General features: G+C 70.2%; 4 protein-coding genes across 4 annotated transcripts; 2 read left to right on the top strand and 2 right to left on the bottom strand.

Moving 5' to 3' along the window:
- Positions 1 to 362: 362 nt before the first annotated feature.
- INO80B (INO80 complex subunit B) lies at positions 363 to 2,547 on the top strand. The gene is made up of 5 exons (XM_055797865.1): positions 363 to 667; positions 783 to 969; positions 1,105 to 1,223; positions 1,497 to 1,678; positions 1,889 to 2,547. The coding sequence occupies exons 1-5, from the start codon at positions 622 to 624 to the stop codon at positions 2,351 to 2,353; spliced, it is 999 nt and encodes a 332-aa protein (XP_055653840.1). The 5' UTR covers positions 363 to 621; the 3' UTR covers positions 2,354 to 2,547.
- A 632-nt stretch (positions 2,548 to 3,179) lies between these two features.
- Positions 3,180 to 5,663, top strand: WBP1 (WW domain binding protein 1). The gene is given in 5 exon segments (XM_055796838.1): positions 3,180 to 3,425; positions 3,529 to 3,631; positions 3,722 to 3,883; positions 4,335 to 4,384; positions 4,386 to 5,663. Coding segments are annotated over 5 exon segments (993 nt in total). The 5' UTR covers positions 3,180 to 3,356; the 3' UTR covers positions 4,995 to 5,663.
- Positions 5,664 to 5,836: 173 nt separating this feature from the next.
- On the bottom strand, positions 5,837 to 8,759 carry MOGS (mannosyl-oligosaccharide glucosidase). Its single transcript, XM_055796836.1, is given in 5 exon segments — positions 5,837 to 7,585; positions 7,587 to 7,688; positions 7,772 to 7,965; positions 8,055 to 8,275; positions 8,393 to 8,759. Coding segments are annotated over 5 exon segments (2,463 nt in total). The 5' UTR covers positions 8,730 to 8,759; the 3' UTR covers positions 5,837 to 5,976.
- A 160-nt stretch (positions 8,760 to 8,919) lies between these two features.
- On the bottom strand, positions 8,920 to 14,019 carry LOC101910764 (programmed cell death protein 4). The gene is made up of 11 exons (XM_055796837.1): positions 13,883 to 14,019; positions 12,598 to 12,880; positions 12,069 to 12,166; positions 11,833 to 11,946; positions 10,978 to 11,199; positions 10,450 to 10,547; positions 10,273 to 10,387; positions 9,615 to 9,722; positions 9,436 to 9,546; positions 9,212 to 9,351; positions 8,920 to 9,128 (listed from the first exon to the last, which is right to left on the bottom strand). The coding sequence occupies exons 1-11, from the start codon at positions 13,937 to 13,939 to the stop codon at positions 9,077 to 9,079; spliced, it is 1,398 nt and encodes a 465-aa protein (XP_055652812.1). The 5' UTR covers positions 13,940 to 14,019; the 3' UTR covers positions 8,920 to 9,076.
- Between the last annotated feature and the right edge of the window lie 26 nt (positions 14,020 to 14,045).

Genomic DNA, 14,045 nt, shown 5'->3' with positions numbered 1-14,045 from the left:
GTCACCCGGCTGCGCTGGCTGCGGCAGAACATGCTGCCGGTAGCGGTACCGGGCGGCGCGGCTCCTGTCCCGCGCCTGCGGCCAACCCGGGCCCGGCCCCGCCGCACCTGGCGCGGGGGCGGGACGCGCCGGGAGGCGCCGGCACCGGGGGGAGCGGGGGCAGCGGGGCAGGGCCTGGGGTGGTACCGGGCACCGGGTGGCACGGACCGGACAATGGCCCGAGTCAGCGCAGGCAGCTGCGGGCGCGGGGGGGGTGTCAGTGGAGGGGCGGGGGGCTGGGGGGGCGGATGGGGGGGTGGTGGTGTAGGGTGTGGGTTTGTGCCTGGCTGGGGGGCTGGGGGCGTGGGGGGGTCTGCGGGGACGCGCCAAGTGCCGCAGCTCCAGGGCACGCGGCCCGCACGAGCAGCCCCCGTACGCCGGACCGCGGCGCGCGCCCACGCGTGTCCGTGCACCGTCCCGCACGCGCCGGCCGGCCAGCACCCGTCCCCTCCGGCCTCTCCTTGCCCGCTTCAAAGATGGCGGCGACGGCGCCCCGCCCCCGCCAGGGAGCCCGGAAGCGGACGCGGGTCCGCGCCGAATCGCTTCCCCCGGGCGGCGGGACACCGGCACCGGCAGCGCCGCATGAGCAAGGCCTGGCGGCGCGGCAGGATGGAGGGCGGCGAGCACGGTGAGGGGGCCGGGGGCCGGGGGGGCGCTCGCAGCCGCGGCCCCGCCGGTGGCCGCCCGCTGGGGCTGCGCCCGGTGGCGGGAGGCCGGGCTGACGGCTGCGGGCCCCCCCGCAGGGGAAGAGGCCGAAGCGGGCGGCGGGCACGGCTCCCACAAGAAGAAGCACAAGAAGCACAAGAAGAAGCACAAGAAGAAGCACCACCACGAGGTGGCGGGGCCGCCCCCCGAGCCCACCGCCGGGCTGCGCAAGCCCCAGCTCAAGCTCAAGATCAAGCTCGGGGGGCAGATCCTGGGCACCAAGAGGTGAGCGGGGCCGCGGGGGGCTCGGCCGGTGTCTCCCCCCGCCCCACAGGCCTCGCTCGGCTGCCCGGCCCCGCATTCCGCCCCGGCGGGGGCCCGAGGCACCCGGCCCTGCCCACCGCCGTGCTTTCCCCACAGCGTGCCGACCTTCACGGTGGTCCCCGAGGCACCGCGCTCGCCCTCCCCGCTGATGGTGGCGGATGAGGAAGAGGAGCCCACGGAGGGGGTGCCCATCGAGCAGTACCGGGCCTGGCTGGGTGAGCTCTGGGGGGGCTGGCTGCCGGGGGGCCTCGGAGGGCTGCAGTGGGACACGGGGCCTGTGGGGATGCTCCAGCCCTTCCCAGGGGGGCTGTGGGTGCATCCATGCCCACGGCACTGCAGCAGAGCTGGGCAGGGATGGGGCCTGCAGGCTGGCCCCGGGGTTGCATGGGTCACCCTGTCATGGCTCTGGCAACAGCGTGACCCCGGGATGGGGCAACAGACACATGCATACACACGGTGACTTGTCTCCCTGCCACTGCCTGGTCCAGATGAGGACAGCAATCTGGACCCGTCGCCCCTGCCAGACCTGGACTCAGAGAATTGCTTTCCCAGCCGTGAGGATGATGATGAAGAAGAGGAGCGCTGGCTTGATGCCCTTGAAAAGGGCGAGCTGGACGATAATGGGGAGCTCAAGAAGGAGGTGGACGAGTCACTACTGACAGCGCGACAGGTGAGAGGGGAGTGAAAGCGGCCACGGAGCTGCCTGGGGCTGGGCTGAGGGGCACAGCCGGGGCCGGGAGCCCCAACGCTGAGCCAGTTCTGCTGCCTGCTGTGATGCTGTGGGGGTCCCAGAGCTGGTGGTGGGCTTGCTGGGAGCCCTTGGAGGGGCAGGGAGGGCCCTGGCCGAAGCTGTAGCTGTGTCCTCCCGTGCCCCCCACAGAAAGCCCTCCTGCACAAGCAGCAGAGCCAGCCACTGCTGGAGCTGCCCATGGGCTACAAGGCAAAGGAGCTGACAGAGGAGATGCTGGTGAAGCGAGAGGAGAGGGCCCGCAAGCGGCGCCTGCAGGCGGCCAAGAAGGCAGAGGAGAACAAGAACCAGACCATCGAGCGCCTGACTAAGACCAACAAGGCCAAGGTGAAGACGCTGCGGGAGCGCAGAGCCAAGCAGGCCTCCTGCCCCGTCGTTCACTACTGCAATGCCACCGACCGCATCACCGTCTCCTTCCCGGCAGGCATGGCCCTGCCGCTGCTGCCCACCCCGGCCCCCACTGTGCCCACACCTGTCCTCTGCGGCGTTGCTGGCTGCTCCAACCACAAGCGCTATGCCTGCTCCCGCACTGGCCTGCCGCTCTGCAGCCTGGCCTGCTACAGGAGGAATCTTCAGCTGCAGGAGGCAGTGGCCTAGGGGCCGGGGGCAAGCGGGGGGCAGCAGCCCCCCCGCCATGGACAGAGGGGGCCGGGGCTGTGAGGTGGCCCCAGAGGTGACTGTGGGGGTCCTGGGAGGCAGGGGTATCCCAGGTGGGGCTGGTCCCGGGGCGGGTCCCTTGGTGGCACCGCCACCCGGTGCTGCAGGGTTTATTAAAGGTGGTTGGTGTCGGAGCCGTGTGTGTCCGTGTCCACGGGGTGCGTTATGGTACGGCCCGGGGACCCCCCTTGGGTGCGTTATGGTACGGCCCGGGGACCCCCCTCGGGTGCGTTATGGTACGGCCCGGGGACCCCCTCGGGTGCGTTATGGTACGGCCCGGGGACCCCCTCGGGTGCGTTATGGTACGGCCCGCCGATCCCGGGGGCGGGGTACCGGGAAGCGTCCATTGGCTGGGGCCCTGTCCGGCAGCGAGCGACAGCACCGGTTGGTTGTTCGTTCCGCCAATCGCGCGCCCTGCCGGTGTCTGTGCCGCCCGTTGGCCGCGCTTGGCTCAAGTTCCGCCCCGGGGGCCAGAAGGGGCTGCCCCCGGCCGTGGGGCGCTGGGCGAGGTCGCCGTTGGTCAGCGCCCCCGTCAGTCACGGCGGGCGGGGCGGGGCTCCGTCTCCGGTTGGCGGCGGCGGCCGCCAATCGGGGCTGGGCGGGGCTCGGTCCCTTTGTCTCTGTTGTTGGGCGTGAGGCGCGGGCAGACGGCGCCCGATTGGCGGAGGCAGGGCGGCGGCGGAGGCGGCGATTGGCCGGCGGCGGCGAGGCGGCGTCGGATTGGGCGTCGGGGGGGCGGGATCCTCGGCCCGGGCGTGATGGCGGCGGCGGAGGCTGCGGCCCGGGCGGCGGCGGCGGGCCGGGCGGCCGGGATGGGGGCGGCGGCGGCGGCGGCGGCGGCGGGGCAGCGGCTGCTGCTGCGGGAGGCGGGGGCCAGGGCCGGGGCCGGGGCGGCCGAGCGGGCGGAGCCGGCGCGGGGCCGCGGCGGGCTGTAGGCGGCGCCATGGAGCGGCCCGGGAGCGGCGGCGCCGAGGGGGCCTGGGCCGCGCTGCTGGGCCGGCAGCACCAGCAGGTACGGGCGGGCACTGGGGCGCGGCGGCGGGCTGGGGCGCGGCGGCAGGCTGGGACGGGCCCCCCTTCCCGGGGCTGGTGTGACGGTGTGGCTGTGCCCGCAGGCCCGGGAGTACTGCCCGGGGGTGAACAACCAGCCCTACGTGTGCGAGACGGGGCACTGCTGCGGGGAGACCGGCTGCTGCACCTACTACTACGAGCTGTGGTGTGAGTGCGGGCGGGGGCCGCGGCCCCGGGGGCGCCCTGGGCTCAGACCAAGGGCTCGAGGGGAGGGTGACCCCGCTCTGCTCCCCGCAGGGTTCTGGCTCCTCTGGACCATCCTCATCCTCTTCAGCTGCTGCTGTGCCTACCGGCACCGCCGGGCCAAGCTGCGCCTGCAGCAGCAGCAGCGGCAGCGGGAGATCAACCTCATCGCCTACCACGGTGCCTGCAACTACCCCGCCTCCATGATGGACCTCAGTGAGTGAGGGGCCCAGCCCCTGCGTCCATCCGTCTGTCCCCTGACAACCTCCTGTCCAACCACCCATACCCCCAGCACTGTGTCTGTCCATCTGTGTGTTCCCTAGCCCTGTGCGTTTATCCATCCGTCCCCCACCAGCCCTGTGTGTCCATCCACCGATCCGTCTGTCCCCCACAAGCCCCATGTATCCATCTGTTCATCCCCTCCCAGTCCCATGTGTCTGTCTGTCTGTCCCTCGCCAGCCCCCTATGTATCCTTGCATCCCACCCAATGCCCTGCATCTGTCTGTCCCCCCCGACCCCTGCATCCTCGCAGCTCCGCAGCCCCCCTTGCTCTGCCTCGGGGCCCTGTGCTGGGCTGGGCACTCCAGATCCTCCACCTCTGGGGACGGGCCCGGGTGGCAGTCTGGCTCCTGGGGGGCTCTGACCTGTACTCCCCCTCTCCCCGCAGGGATGCTGGCTTCCTTCAAGCTGCCTGCCTACGAGGAGGTGGCCCACCGCCCCCAGCACACCGCCGCCGCCGTACAGCGCCATCCTGGCCCAGCTGAGCGGGCCCCGCAGCCGCCTGGGCTCCAGCAGCCTCACCCTCTCTCCCAGCTCAGAGAACTACACCAGCTGCTCCTGCGAGTCGAGCTGCGCCACATCTCCCAGCAGCACCTCGCTCTCGGTGCAGGTGACGGACGAGACAGAGCGCAGCCAGGCCAGCACGCCCAGTGAGGAGGGCGGCACCAGCAGCACTGGCACCGGCGCCAGCTGGGAGCAGCCCGCTGAGGAAGCGCCAGCCCGCAGGGCCCCGCACAAGCACACCCTCTTCTCCTCCACCATGGACTTCTTTGAGGCTGACTGTCACCCCTGCTCCGACATCGAGGAGGGCGAGGAGGAGGAGGGCGGCACAGCTCGGGAGGAAGGTGGCAGCAGCGGCGAGCATTTCCGGCACCGGCGCCTGACGGGGGACTCGGGCATCGAGGTGGGGCGCTGCCAGGAGGAGGAGGAGGGTGAGGGTGAGGGCACCCACCTCCTGGGCAAGGCCAGCCCCACACCCTCGCCCCGGTGCGGGCTGCCGAGCCAGGGGAGCGGTGAGGGGCCCAGCTCGCCTGCCCTGCCTGTCTGAGCCTGTGCCCACCGGCCAAGCCCTGCCCTCCCCGCTGCCTGCTAGCTTGCCTGGCCCCGTCCTGCTGCCTGCTCCCCCTGCCCATCCCTGGGGTGGGGGCAGGTGGCCGTGCCTCGGGCCCCACCCGCCATCCCTGCCTGTTCTGCCTCCAGCCCTGCCTTGGAGTGGCCAGGGGGGTGCAGTGGGTGCGACCCCCCCCGCTCAGAGGGCACCTGCTGCGGGGCAGAGCAGGATCAGCAGTGGTTCAGCCGGGGCTGCCCCCTCCCTTGTGCTCCCAGTGCTGCCTTGTGGCCCGGGCATGGCCCCCTACTCCACATGCCCACTGCCAGGGGCCTCAGGGCAGCGTCCCCGGGGCCTGGACTCTGGCTGCAGAGCCCCCGAGGCCCCTCACCCTGACTGACACCCCCCCACGCCCCGTTGTGTCCAGTACCTCATGTGGTGTGGCTGGGCCCTGGGGCAGCCCTGCTCCCGCTGTGGTCCTGCCGGAGCCCCCTCCCCTCCGAACTTGCTTCCAGGGGCCGCAGCCACCAGGGTCCCGTGCCTGCCCCAGCCCATCCCCCCCACCCTGTGCTGCTGGTGTCGCTGCCCGTGGGGGGGCCCCATCTCTGCTGCGGGATGGGCAGTTCACGTAGCGTTCTCTCACCATTAAAGAGATGTGGAAGTATGGCAGCCCTGCGCCTGCTAGGGGGCACAGGGGGGGCACTGGGGCCGAGCCGGGCCTCCCCAGCTTCACAGGGAGGGCAGGGAGACCCCTGACACTGCGAGGGGATGAAGCGGGTGGCTGGGGCAGGACAGAACTGTGACACACACCCCACCCCCTCAACACAGGCAGTGACAGGCCATGGTGGCGGAGGTTTATTGGAGGTGAGGCAGTGGGGTCTGGCACAGTGGCCCTCCACATGCCTCCACCCGCACCTGAGAAAAAACAGGCAGGGCCAGCAGCTGTCTGCACCTTGGCCAGCTGTGGCAGCTGCTGATGGGCCTAGTAGTCTTCAGCCATTGCCAGCACAACCAGTGCGGACCAGCCAGCAAAAGGGTGGCAGCCCTGCCCGCGCCCGGTGCTGTCACTGTAGTGCTCCCAGAGGAAGCCGCTCTCAGCGTGCTGCCGGTACAGGTTGGCCACCAGGTTGTGGCGCAGCTCACGGTACAGCTCTGCTGCCTGCTCCCGCTGTGGCCCCTCAGTGTTGGCATAGCTGTGCAGTGCCTGCAGTGCCAGGTAGTTGACGTTGACCCAAATGGAGCCGCGCCAGTATGGGGGGTCGTGCTGGGTGTTGCGCTGCATGTAGAGTGGGCTGTCACGGGCCAGTGAGCGCAGCCCAAAGGGCGTCCAGAGCTGCTGCTCACTACGCATGGCAGCCAGCACAGCGGGCAGCCGTGGTGAGTCAGGGCGCAGCAGCTGCAGCAGCAGTGGGAAGAGGCTAACATAGCCCAGGGCTCCCACGAAGCGGAGCCGCGGGGCCTCCCGCACCTCCCGCACCAGCTGTGGGGCTGCAGGGGGTTGACCTGGAGCCGGGGGGGCTGGGGATTGCCAGCGCAGCCCCACAGCTGTGCTGTGGTTGCCATAATCGGCAAAGGCACCCAGTTCTCGGGCCCAGTGCAGCTGCTCCAGCAGCCCGTTGTCACTCAGTGCCTGCTCCATTACCCGGTAGGGCCCAGCCGGCTCCCCCAGCCGCTCAGCCACCTCCGCCAGCACGCGGGAGGCCAGCGCCATCCAGCAGCGCAGGTCCAGATGCCGCTCCTCAGGCGAGGGGTGGGAGGCACGGGGATAGTCATCCAGCCCCGAGGCCAGTGTCTTGGGGTTGAGGAAGCGCTCGGGCTGGGTGTCACGGCCACGCCAGCGGAAGGTGAGGGGCAGGGGCCCAGCCTGCGTCTGGTTGTACCAGTTGTACCAGGCGTGCAGGCGGGGGAAGAGGCGGCGCAGGTAGGGCAGGGGGGCGTCGGGCAGCAGCCGCTGCAGCGCCAGCAGTAATGTCGGGGGGTTGGCCGTCTCGCTGTGCTGCAGGAGGAACTCGGGGGGCACCTTGGCTCGTGCCTCCTCCCCCAGAATCTGCTCCCGGGGTATCCATCCCTCGGCGTTCATCAGGTCCAGCCAGTGAGCAATCACCTCCCGGCTCAGCACTGGGTCCCAGCGTGCCAGCAGCAGCTGGTGGAAGCCCTCATCCCAGAGGAAGCCGCGGGGGAAGAAAGAGCGGGAGGGGACGGCAGTGAAGAGAACGGCCTCAGGGGCGGCAATGGGTCGCTCCTGCAGGGGGGACTGCACCAGCGAGCGCCCGTGGAAGTAGCCCATCCCTCCCAGGAGATCGCTGAGAGCAGCCTGGGCAAAGCGCTGCTGCGGTAGGGGGAAGCCCTTACGGCCCAGCCCGAAGGTCTCCTCAAAGCGCTGCTCGAAGGCAGCCACATGCTGCGAGAGTGCCGCCGACAGCGCGCCCCCTGCCAGCCGTCCGGGCCGGCCCACCACGCTGCCTGACTCGAAGGTCACCTCCACGATGCCCGGCGGCTCCAGCGTCACCTGGTGCAGCAGCAGCTGTCCCTCACGTGGGTGTTCCCCTGGCAGCCCCTGAAAGGTGTCGACGGCGAAGAAGCGGCGGCGGGGCCCCCCCCGGTGGGGTGAAGACGAAGCGGTTGCTAAGGCTACTCCGCACTACCTCAGTCAGGCGGTGCAGCCCTGGGCTTGCTGCCTCCAGGTAGTTGTAGCTGTGAAGAAGCAGAGAGATGGCATCAGGGGACAGGACAGGGGACAGCAGCAAGGAGGGGGGCTGCCACGGCAAAGCACCCACCTGGCGTATTTGGGGTCCTCCCTGCTCTCAGTAGTGGGACGGAGGAAGGTGAGGGTGAAGCTCCCCAGCTCCTCCGCTGTCCCTGTCACAACAGCCAGCCGTGTCCTGTTCTCCAGGTGTGGCTTCAGTGTCCCCTGCCCGTCTGTGGCGACGTAGAAGAAGAGGGAGAGGAGCGGGACTGGGCTGCCCACACCCTGCGGAGGAAGAGGAAGGGGGGAAACACAAAGAAGGGGGCTGCCCGGCGCTCCGGCTGTTCTCCCGGCAGACGCAGCCCCATCCTCACCTCCATCCGTGCAGTGATGCGCCAACTCCAATCCCCTCCGTGCTCCCCTCCCAGTCGTTTAACGAATTCGGTTTTTAAGAACAAGCCTTTGTCTCGAATCTCCTGCACCCCGAAATTCACCCCGTCGTGCATCAACCAGCCATATCGCGACAGACCGTCACTCTGCTCGCAGGTGTGGCGTAAGCTGCCTCCCCCCTCGCCTTGCTGAAGCCACATCAGCCCTGAGGGCACCGGGGGGGCGGTTCAGTCTCGGTTCTCCGGGCGGGAGCAGGGGCAGGCCGAGCCCCGGGGCAGGGCCCCGGGGCTCGGCCTGCCCCGCTCCCGTCGCTGTCTCTCACCGGTAACGAGAGCTCGTGGGCTACGTGTCTTCATCCCGAAGTAGACGTGAGGCCGGTAAGTCCCCCAGAAGCGGTGGGGCGAGGCGAGAGGCCCGGTAGAATCGGGGGGGAGCGCGGGGGGCGCAGGGTGGGGGGTAACGAGGCGGGCGGCCGCTCTCCACCGGTTCCATTCGGTCGCCACCGCCGCCACGCCCAGCGCCACGGCCGCCGCCGCCGCCGCTATCACCAGCGCCGTCCGGCCCCGGCCCGGTCCCCGCTGTTGTTCCCGACGGGTCCCGCGGTCCCGGGCCCGTTCCCGAGCTCCTTCCCCGCCGCGCCGCCGCCGCTCGCCCGCCATGGCCCGGCCGCGCCGCTTGCGTCATCACGGCGCGACGCAGGGAGAGCGGCGCCGTGCGGAGGGGCGGCCGCCGCGCAGCGCCCCCTCGTGGCCCGGCGGGAAAGCGGCGGGATCAGTCCGCTCCTCCCACAGCCGGCCCCGAGGGGACGAGGACACCACCTCCACCCCCACACAGGCTGGACTCGGCACGTCCTCGAAAGCTGCTTTATTGTGTCTCTTGCTCGGCCCCACAGGCGGGTGGGGGTCCCGAGCACAAGGCTGGGGGAGAGGGGGGGGCTGCCCCTGCCCCTGGCCCCACCCCTCTCCCCCCCAGCCCGCTGCGGGGGCCAATGGCCACCAGCGCTCGGTCACTGCTTCACCTGTCCCCCGTCGCCCTCGCTCACAAAGCGCTTGCGGCCCCTGCAGAGGAAGATGAGGATGAGGAGGAGGAGGAGGAGGAAGACGAAGGGGGGGGACCCCCCCGGCACCCCCCCCCCCAGTACCTGGTGGGGCAGGCATCCCGCAGTGCCCTGGTGATGATGCCGTGGTCGAAGCAGAGCTCCACCAGCCGCTCCAGGAGCCCGTGGGCCAGTGGCACATCCAGGCTGATGTCCCCCAGCTCCTTGTACACCCGCTGGAAGCCCTGGGGGACCAGGGGGACACAGGGCACAGTGTCAGCCCCAGGGGTGGGCTGCCCACAGCCCCCTGCCATGCACCCCACGCTCACCCGGTTCATCTGGTCCAGTGTCACCAGCCCCGTCTCCCACAGCACCTTCAGCAGCGTCACCATCATGGCCACGGGCCCCTCGCCAGAGCCCTCCAGCACCATCACCACTGCCTGTGGGTGGCAGGCATCAGCGGGGCTGCGGGGGCCCCCCCCGCACCATTGGGACCCCCAGCCCTCACCTCGTACACCAGCTCGTGGTGGAAGTGGGGGACCTCCAGCTCCCGCAGGCAGTGCTCGGCCTCTGACACCTCCCCGGAGAGCAGGTACTCCCGCAGCAGCAGGTTCATCTGGGGACAGAGGCAGTTGCAGGGCACCGGTATGGTGGGGGGTGTGCAGGGATGGCAGGGGGGCACGAGAACAGTGGGGGGGACATGAGGATGGTGGGAGGATGGGATGGGGGGACACGGAGATTGTGGGGCCACAGGGACAGTGGGGGGACATGGGGACAGCAGACAGTACGGTGGGCGCATGGGGACAGTGGGGGGACACAAGGATGGCGGAGGGGCACTGGGATGGGGGTGAGAGGGGGACATGGGAATGGCAGGGGGACAGTATGATGGGGACGTAGGGGGACATGGAGATGGCAGGGAGGCAGCACATCAGGGACCCAAGGGTGGCACAGGGGAATGCATGGGGATGCAGCCAGGGTATGGCTGAGGGCACTCCTGATGCGAGGAGGGCGCAGGGACAGCCAGGCGTCACCACTGCACCGGGTGGGCACATGTCTTGTGGGGGACATGCCCAGGGGGACATGACAGCCGGGACACACCCCGGGGGCTGCAGCCAGGGAGTAGGTGCCCATGGGGTGGGCAGGGGGTGCAGGGGGCAGGTGCTGACCTCCTTGACCAGGTGCTTGACGGGGCGCTGGCCGCCCCCCACACCCCAGACGTTGTCCAGCCGGTTGACTTCACGCTTGATGCGGAGCAGGACGGCGGCACGGTCAAGGGCGGCCCTGCGGGACAGGCGGGTGAGGGGGCGCACGGTGGGGGCAGCAGGGGCCGGGGCAGTGCTTACCTGGCATGCTCACAGTTCACGCGCCCCTTGTAGCGCTCCAGGAAGTCCAAGGGCAGTGCGTGGTCGGCCACCGCCCGGGCAATGAACTGCCCCAGCATCTGGAGACAAAGCATCAGCACTGCTGCCCACCCCCCACAGCCACCAGGTGTCCCCCGGCATGGCCATGGCACCCCCATCGTGGCTGTGTGTCCCCAGAGCATTGCCCAGCATGGCCACAGCCCCCCAGAGCACCACCCAACATGGTCATGACCCCTCCGGCATAGCTGTGTGTCCCCAGAGCAACCCCCTTGCCCGGCCGTGCCCCCCCCCAGCACAGCCACATCACTCCGGAACATCCCCCAGTACAGCCATGGCCCCCTGGCACGGCCATGTTCCCCCAGAGCATCCCACAGCATGGCCACGGCCCACAGCACAGCCAGGACCCCCAGAGCATCCCCCAGCACGGCCATGTCCCCCAGAGCAGCACCCCCCCAGCCATGCCCCCTGACCCAGCCGTGCCCCTGACCCAGCGTGCCACTGCTCCCCAACCTGGGGGGCCTCGGGGGTGTCGAGGATGAGGTCGGGCAGGTCGCGCAGCATTTTGTCGAAGGCCCAGGCGATGTCCTCAGGGGCCACAGCGCGGCCCACCAGGTCAGAGAGCAGGCGGGAGGTCAGCTCACGGTGGCTGGCCTTGCCCTCCAGCGCCAGCGCCACAGCCAGCGCGGGCACCGCGTGCCGCCGGCCGCCCAGGTTCAGCCCCCGCAGCAGCTCCTGTGCCCCACATGTTACCCCCGCCGGCCGCCCAAGCCCCTCCATGCCCCCCGAAGGACCCCCTTCTCCCCTGCCTCGCATTGCTCCCCCAAAGGTCCCTGCCACCACGCGGTGCCCAGCCCCTCCTCTGGGACCCCTCCCCAGCAGCAAGTGTCAGTGGCACCAGGGCACCCCTGTCCCCTCCCCCAGGGACAATGCCCAGCTCCGAGGGACCCCCTTTCTCCCTCCCCAGATCAGCCTGGGGCCCCTCCAAAGGTCCCCACCACTAAGGGACCCCTCCCCATCCCAGCCTGCCCCATAACTGAGGGACCAGGGCACCCCCATCCCCTCCTCGGGGGATCCCTCCCCAGCACTGAAGGTCCATGTCACCAGGGCACCCTCACTCCCAGGGACCCTCCCCAACCCTGAAGGACCCCCTTTCTCCCCCGACCCCCGCCAGCCTGGCCCCTCCAGAGGTCACCATGACCAAGGGACGCCTCTCCCCAGGGGACCCTGCCCCTCCCCGAAGGGTCCCTATCAGCCACAGACCCCCATCCCCTCCCCACACAACCCTTCCCCACTCTGGCCTGCCCCATCCCTCAGGGTCCTTGTCACTTGGGGCCCCTGTCCCGCAAGCCCCCAGCCCCGACGCACCATGACCTCACTGGTGTCCCCGTGCTCGAAGTACTCCAGCACCATGGGCTGCACATTCTTCTCCAGCTCCCCTTCCTCCAGCTCGGGCACTACAGTAGCATAAACTGTGTCCCCCTGCGGGGACAGCATGATGCCACCCCTGCCTGCACTGCTGCCCACGGCCAGCCGACCGCGGCAGGGCTGCCCATGAGGGCAGGGGGTGGCAGGGGGCTAGAGGGAGGGTGGCAGTGCCATACCTGAGCCACTTCATCGTAGTTGGGGTCACGGGCATCAGGCTCCTGGTAGCCATAGACCAGGCCAGGGGCACCCCACACGCCCTTGCCCCCAGCACCGCCTGCACCGGGCACGCATGGGGTGAGTGGGGGCTTGGTGGTGGCAGGGCCCCCAGTGGTGCCCCCCCAGGTGGGGACTGGGGCGCTGGCAGGGAGCCCAGCTCCACAGGGGACACAAAGGGGTCCCAGCCCCATGGGGGATGCAGGAGAGGGTAGAGGGTTGATAGAGCTATGGGGGGTCCCAGCCCCATGGCAGGTACAGGAGGGGTCGTGCAGAGTCCCAGCCCCATGGGGGATGAAGGAAGGGTCCCAGCCACATGGGGGGGATGCAGGAGGGGTCCCAGCCCCAGGGGGGGTACAGGAGGGGCCATGCAGGGTCCCAGCTCAACAGGGGGTGACGGAGCCACACAGGGTCCCAGCCCCACAGGGGGGATGCAGGAGGGGTCCCAGCCCCATGGGGGTCACAGGAGGGGTGGGTGCTGCCGCCCCTCACCTTTCTTGGGCAGCCCGCGGCCCTTGCCCATGCGGGACCTGCGGTCATGTGCCCGGCCCTTGGGGCTGCCAGGCTCGGTGCCGGGCTCGGTGCCCTCGGAGAGCGACTCACGGGCTGAGTCCCGGGATGAGGTGCGCCGCAGCCGCCGCTTGGCCTTGGCCTTCAGCCGAGCCTCGTGCAGCAGCTTCTCCTGGGGGGTCCAGGTGCGAGGACCCCCAGCCCCCAGCAGCTCCTCATCCCTGTCCTCCTCCTCCTCCTCCTCCGCAGCTGCCAGGCAGGGGCCCTGCACACCGTGGGCACTGTCACCGTGCACTGGGACACCATGGCACACCGGGACACCCCAAGAGACCCCTACTGTGCACCCCCCCGGCCTCTCCTGGGACCGCTGCCATACACCCCCAGGCCTCCCCTGGGACCCCCACCATGCAGCCGCCAGCCTCTTCTAGGACCCCCACAGACCCCCAGCCTCCTCCTGGGACCTCCATGGGACACCCACCATGCATCTGTCAGCCTTTCCTTGGACCCCCATGGACTCTTGGACTCTCCTATGACCCCTATATACCCCGAGTCTCCCCCCAGGAACCCCACCGTGCACCCCTCAGCCTCCCCTGGGACCCCCACTGTGCACCCCCTAGCCTCTTCTAGGACCCCCATGGACCCCCAGTACCCCCATGGGGCCCCCACCATGCATCCGTCAGCCTTTTCCTAACACCCCCAGGGAGTCTTGGCCTCACCTGGGACCTCCATAGACCCCCAGCCTCCCCCGGGACCCCCACCATGCACCATTCAGCCTCTTCTGGCACCTCCACCGTGCACCCCCTAGCCTCTGCCAGGATTCCAATGGACCCCAGCCTCCCCTGGGACCTCCAAGGGACCCCCGCCATGCAGCCTCCAGCCTCTCCTAGGAAGCCCATGGACCTGCAGCCTCCCCTGGGACCCCTGTCATACAATGCCCAGCCTCTCCTAGGACCCCCACGGACCCCCAGCCTCCCCATGGGACCCCCACCGTGCACCCCTCAGCCTCCTCTGGCACCCCCACCGTGCACCCCCTAGCCTCTCCTAGGATGCCCACAGACTCCCTGCCTCTCCTGAGACCCCCATGGGACCCCGAGACCCCACCCGTACACCCCGCAGCCTCCCCCGGGCTCTCCTACCATGCACCCCCTGCTCTCCCCTGGGACCTCCAACCCCGCAGGGACCCCCTATCCCGCACACGTAGCCCCTGTCCCAACGGGGGCTCAGCCAGTGATAGCGGGGACGGCTCGGTGCCGCTGCCGTTACTTGCCGTGGCGAAGGGGAGGCCACGGTCGGCGGCGCCCAGCTCGGTAACGGGGACGGCCATGGCGGGGCGGCACCGGGGCCGCACCGGGACCGGGAAGGGGGTGCTCGGCTCGGCCCGACCCCCGCCCCGCGGCGGAAATGACCGGGAGCGGCGGCATCATGGGAGC

Source organism: Falco peregrinus, chromosome 2 (genome assembly GCF_023634155.1).
Source record: "Falco peregrinus isolate bFalPer1 chromosome 2, bFalPer1.pri, whole genome shotgun sequence".
In the NCBI taxonomy this organism is placed as follows: Eukaryota; Metazoa; Chordata; class Aves; order Falconiformes; family Falconidae; genus Falco; species Falco peregrinus.
This window is presented reverse-complemented; position numbering and strand designations above follow the sequence as displayed.

Coding starts and splice junctions, on each gene's coding strand:
- INO80B (XM_055797865.1), top strand. CDS start 622: ATGAGCAAGGCCTGGCGGCGCGGCAGGATGGAGGGCGGCGAGCACG. Junction 668..782: donor GATGGAGGGCGGCGAGCACG/GTGAGGGGGCCG, acceptor GCCCCCCCGCAG/GGGAAGAGGCCGAAGCGGGC. Junction 1,679..1,888: donor CACTACTGACAGCGCGACAG/GTGAGAGGGGAG, acceptor TGCCCCCCACAG/AAAGCCCTCCTGCACAAGCA.
- LOC101910764 (XM_055796837.1), bottom strand. CDS start 13,939: ATGGCCGTCCCCGTTACCGAGCTGGGCGCCGCCGACCGTGGCCTCCCC. Junction 12,881..13,882: donor GTGGCCTCCCCTTCGCCACG/GCAAGTAACGGC, acceptor CACGGTGTGCAG/GGCCCCTGCCTGGCAGCTGC. Junction 9,129..9,211: donor CGGGATGCCTGCCCCACCAG/GTACTGGGGGGG, acceptor CTTCCTCTGCAG/GGGCCGCAAGCGCTTTGTGA.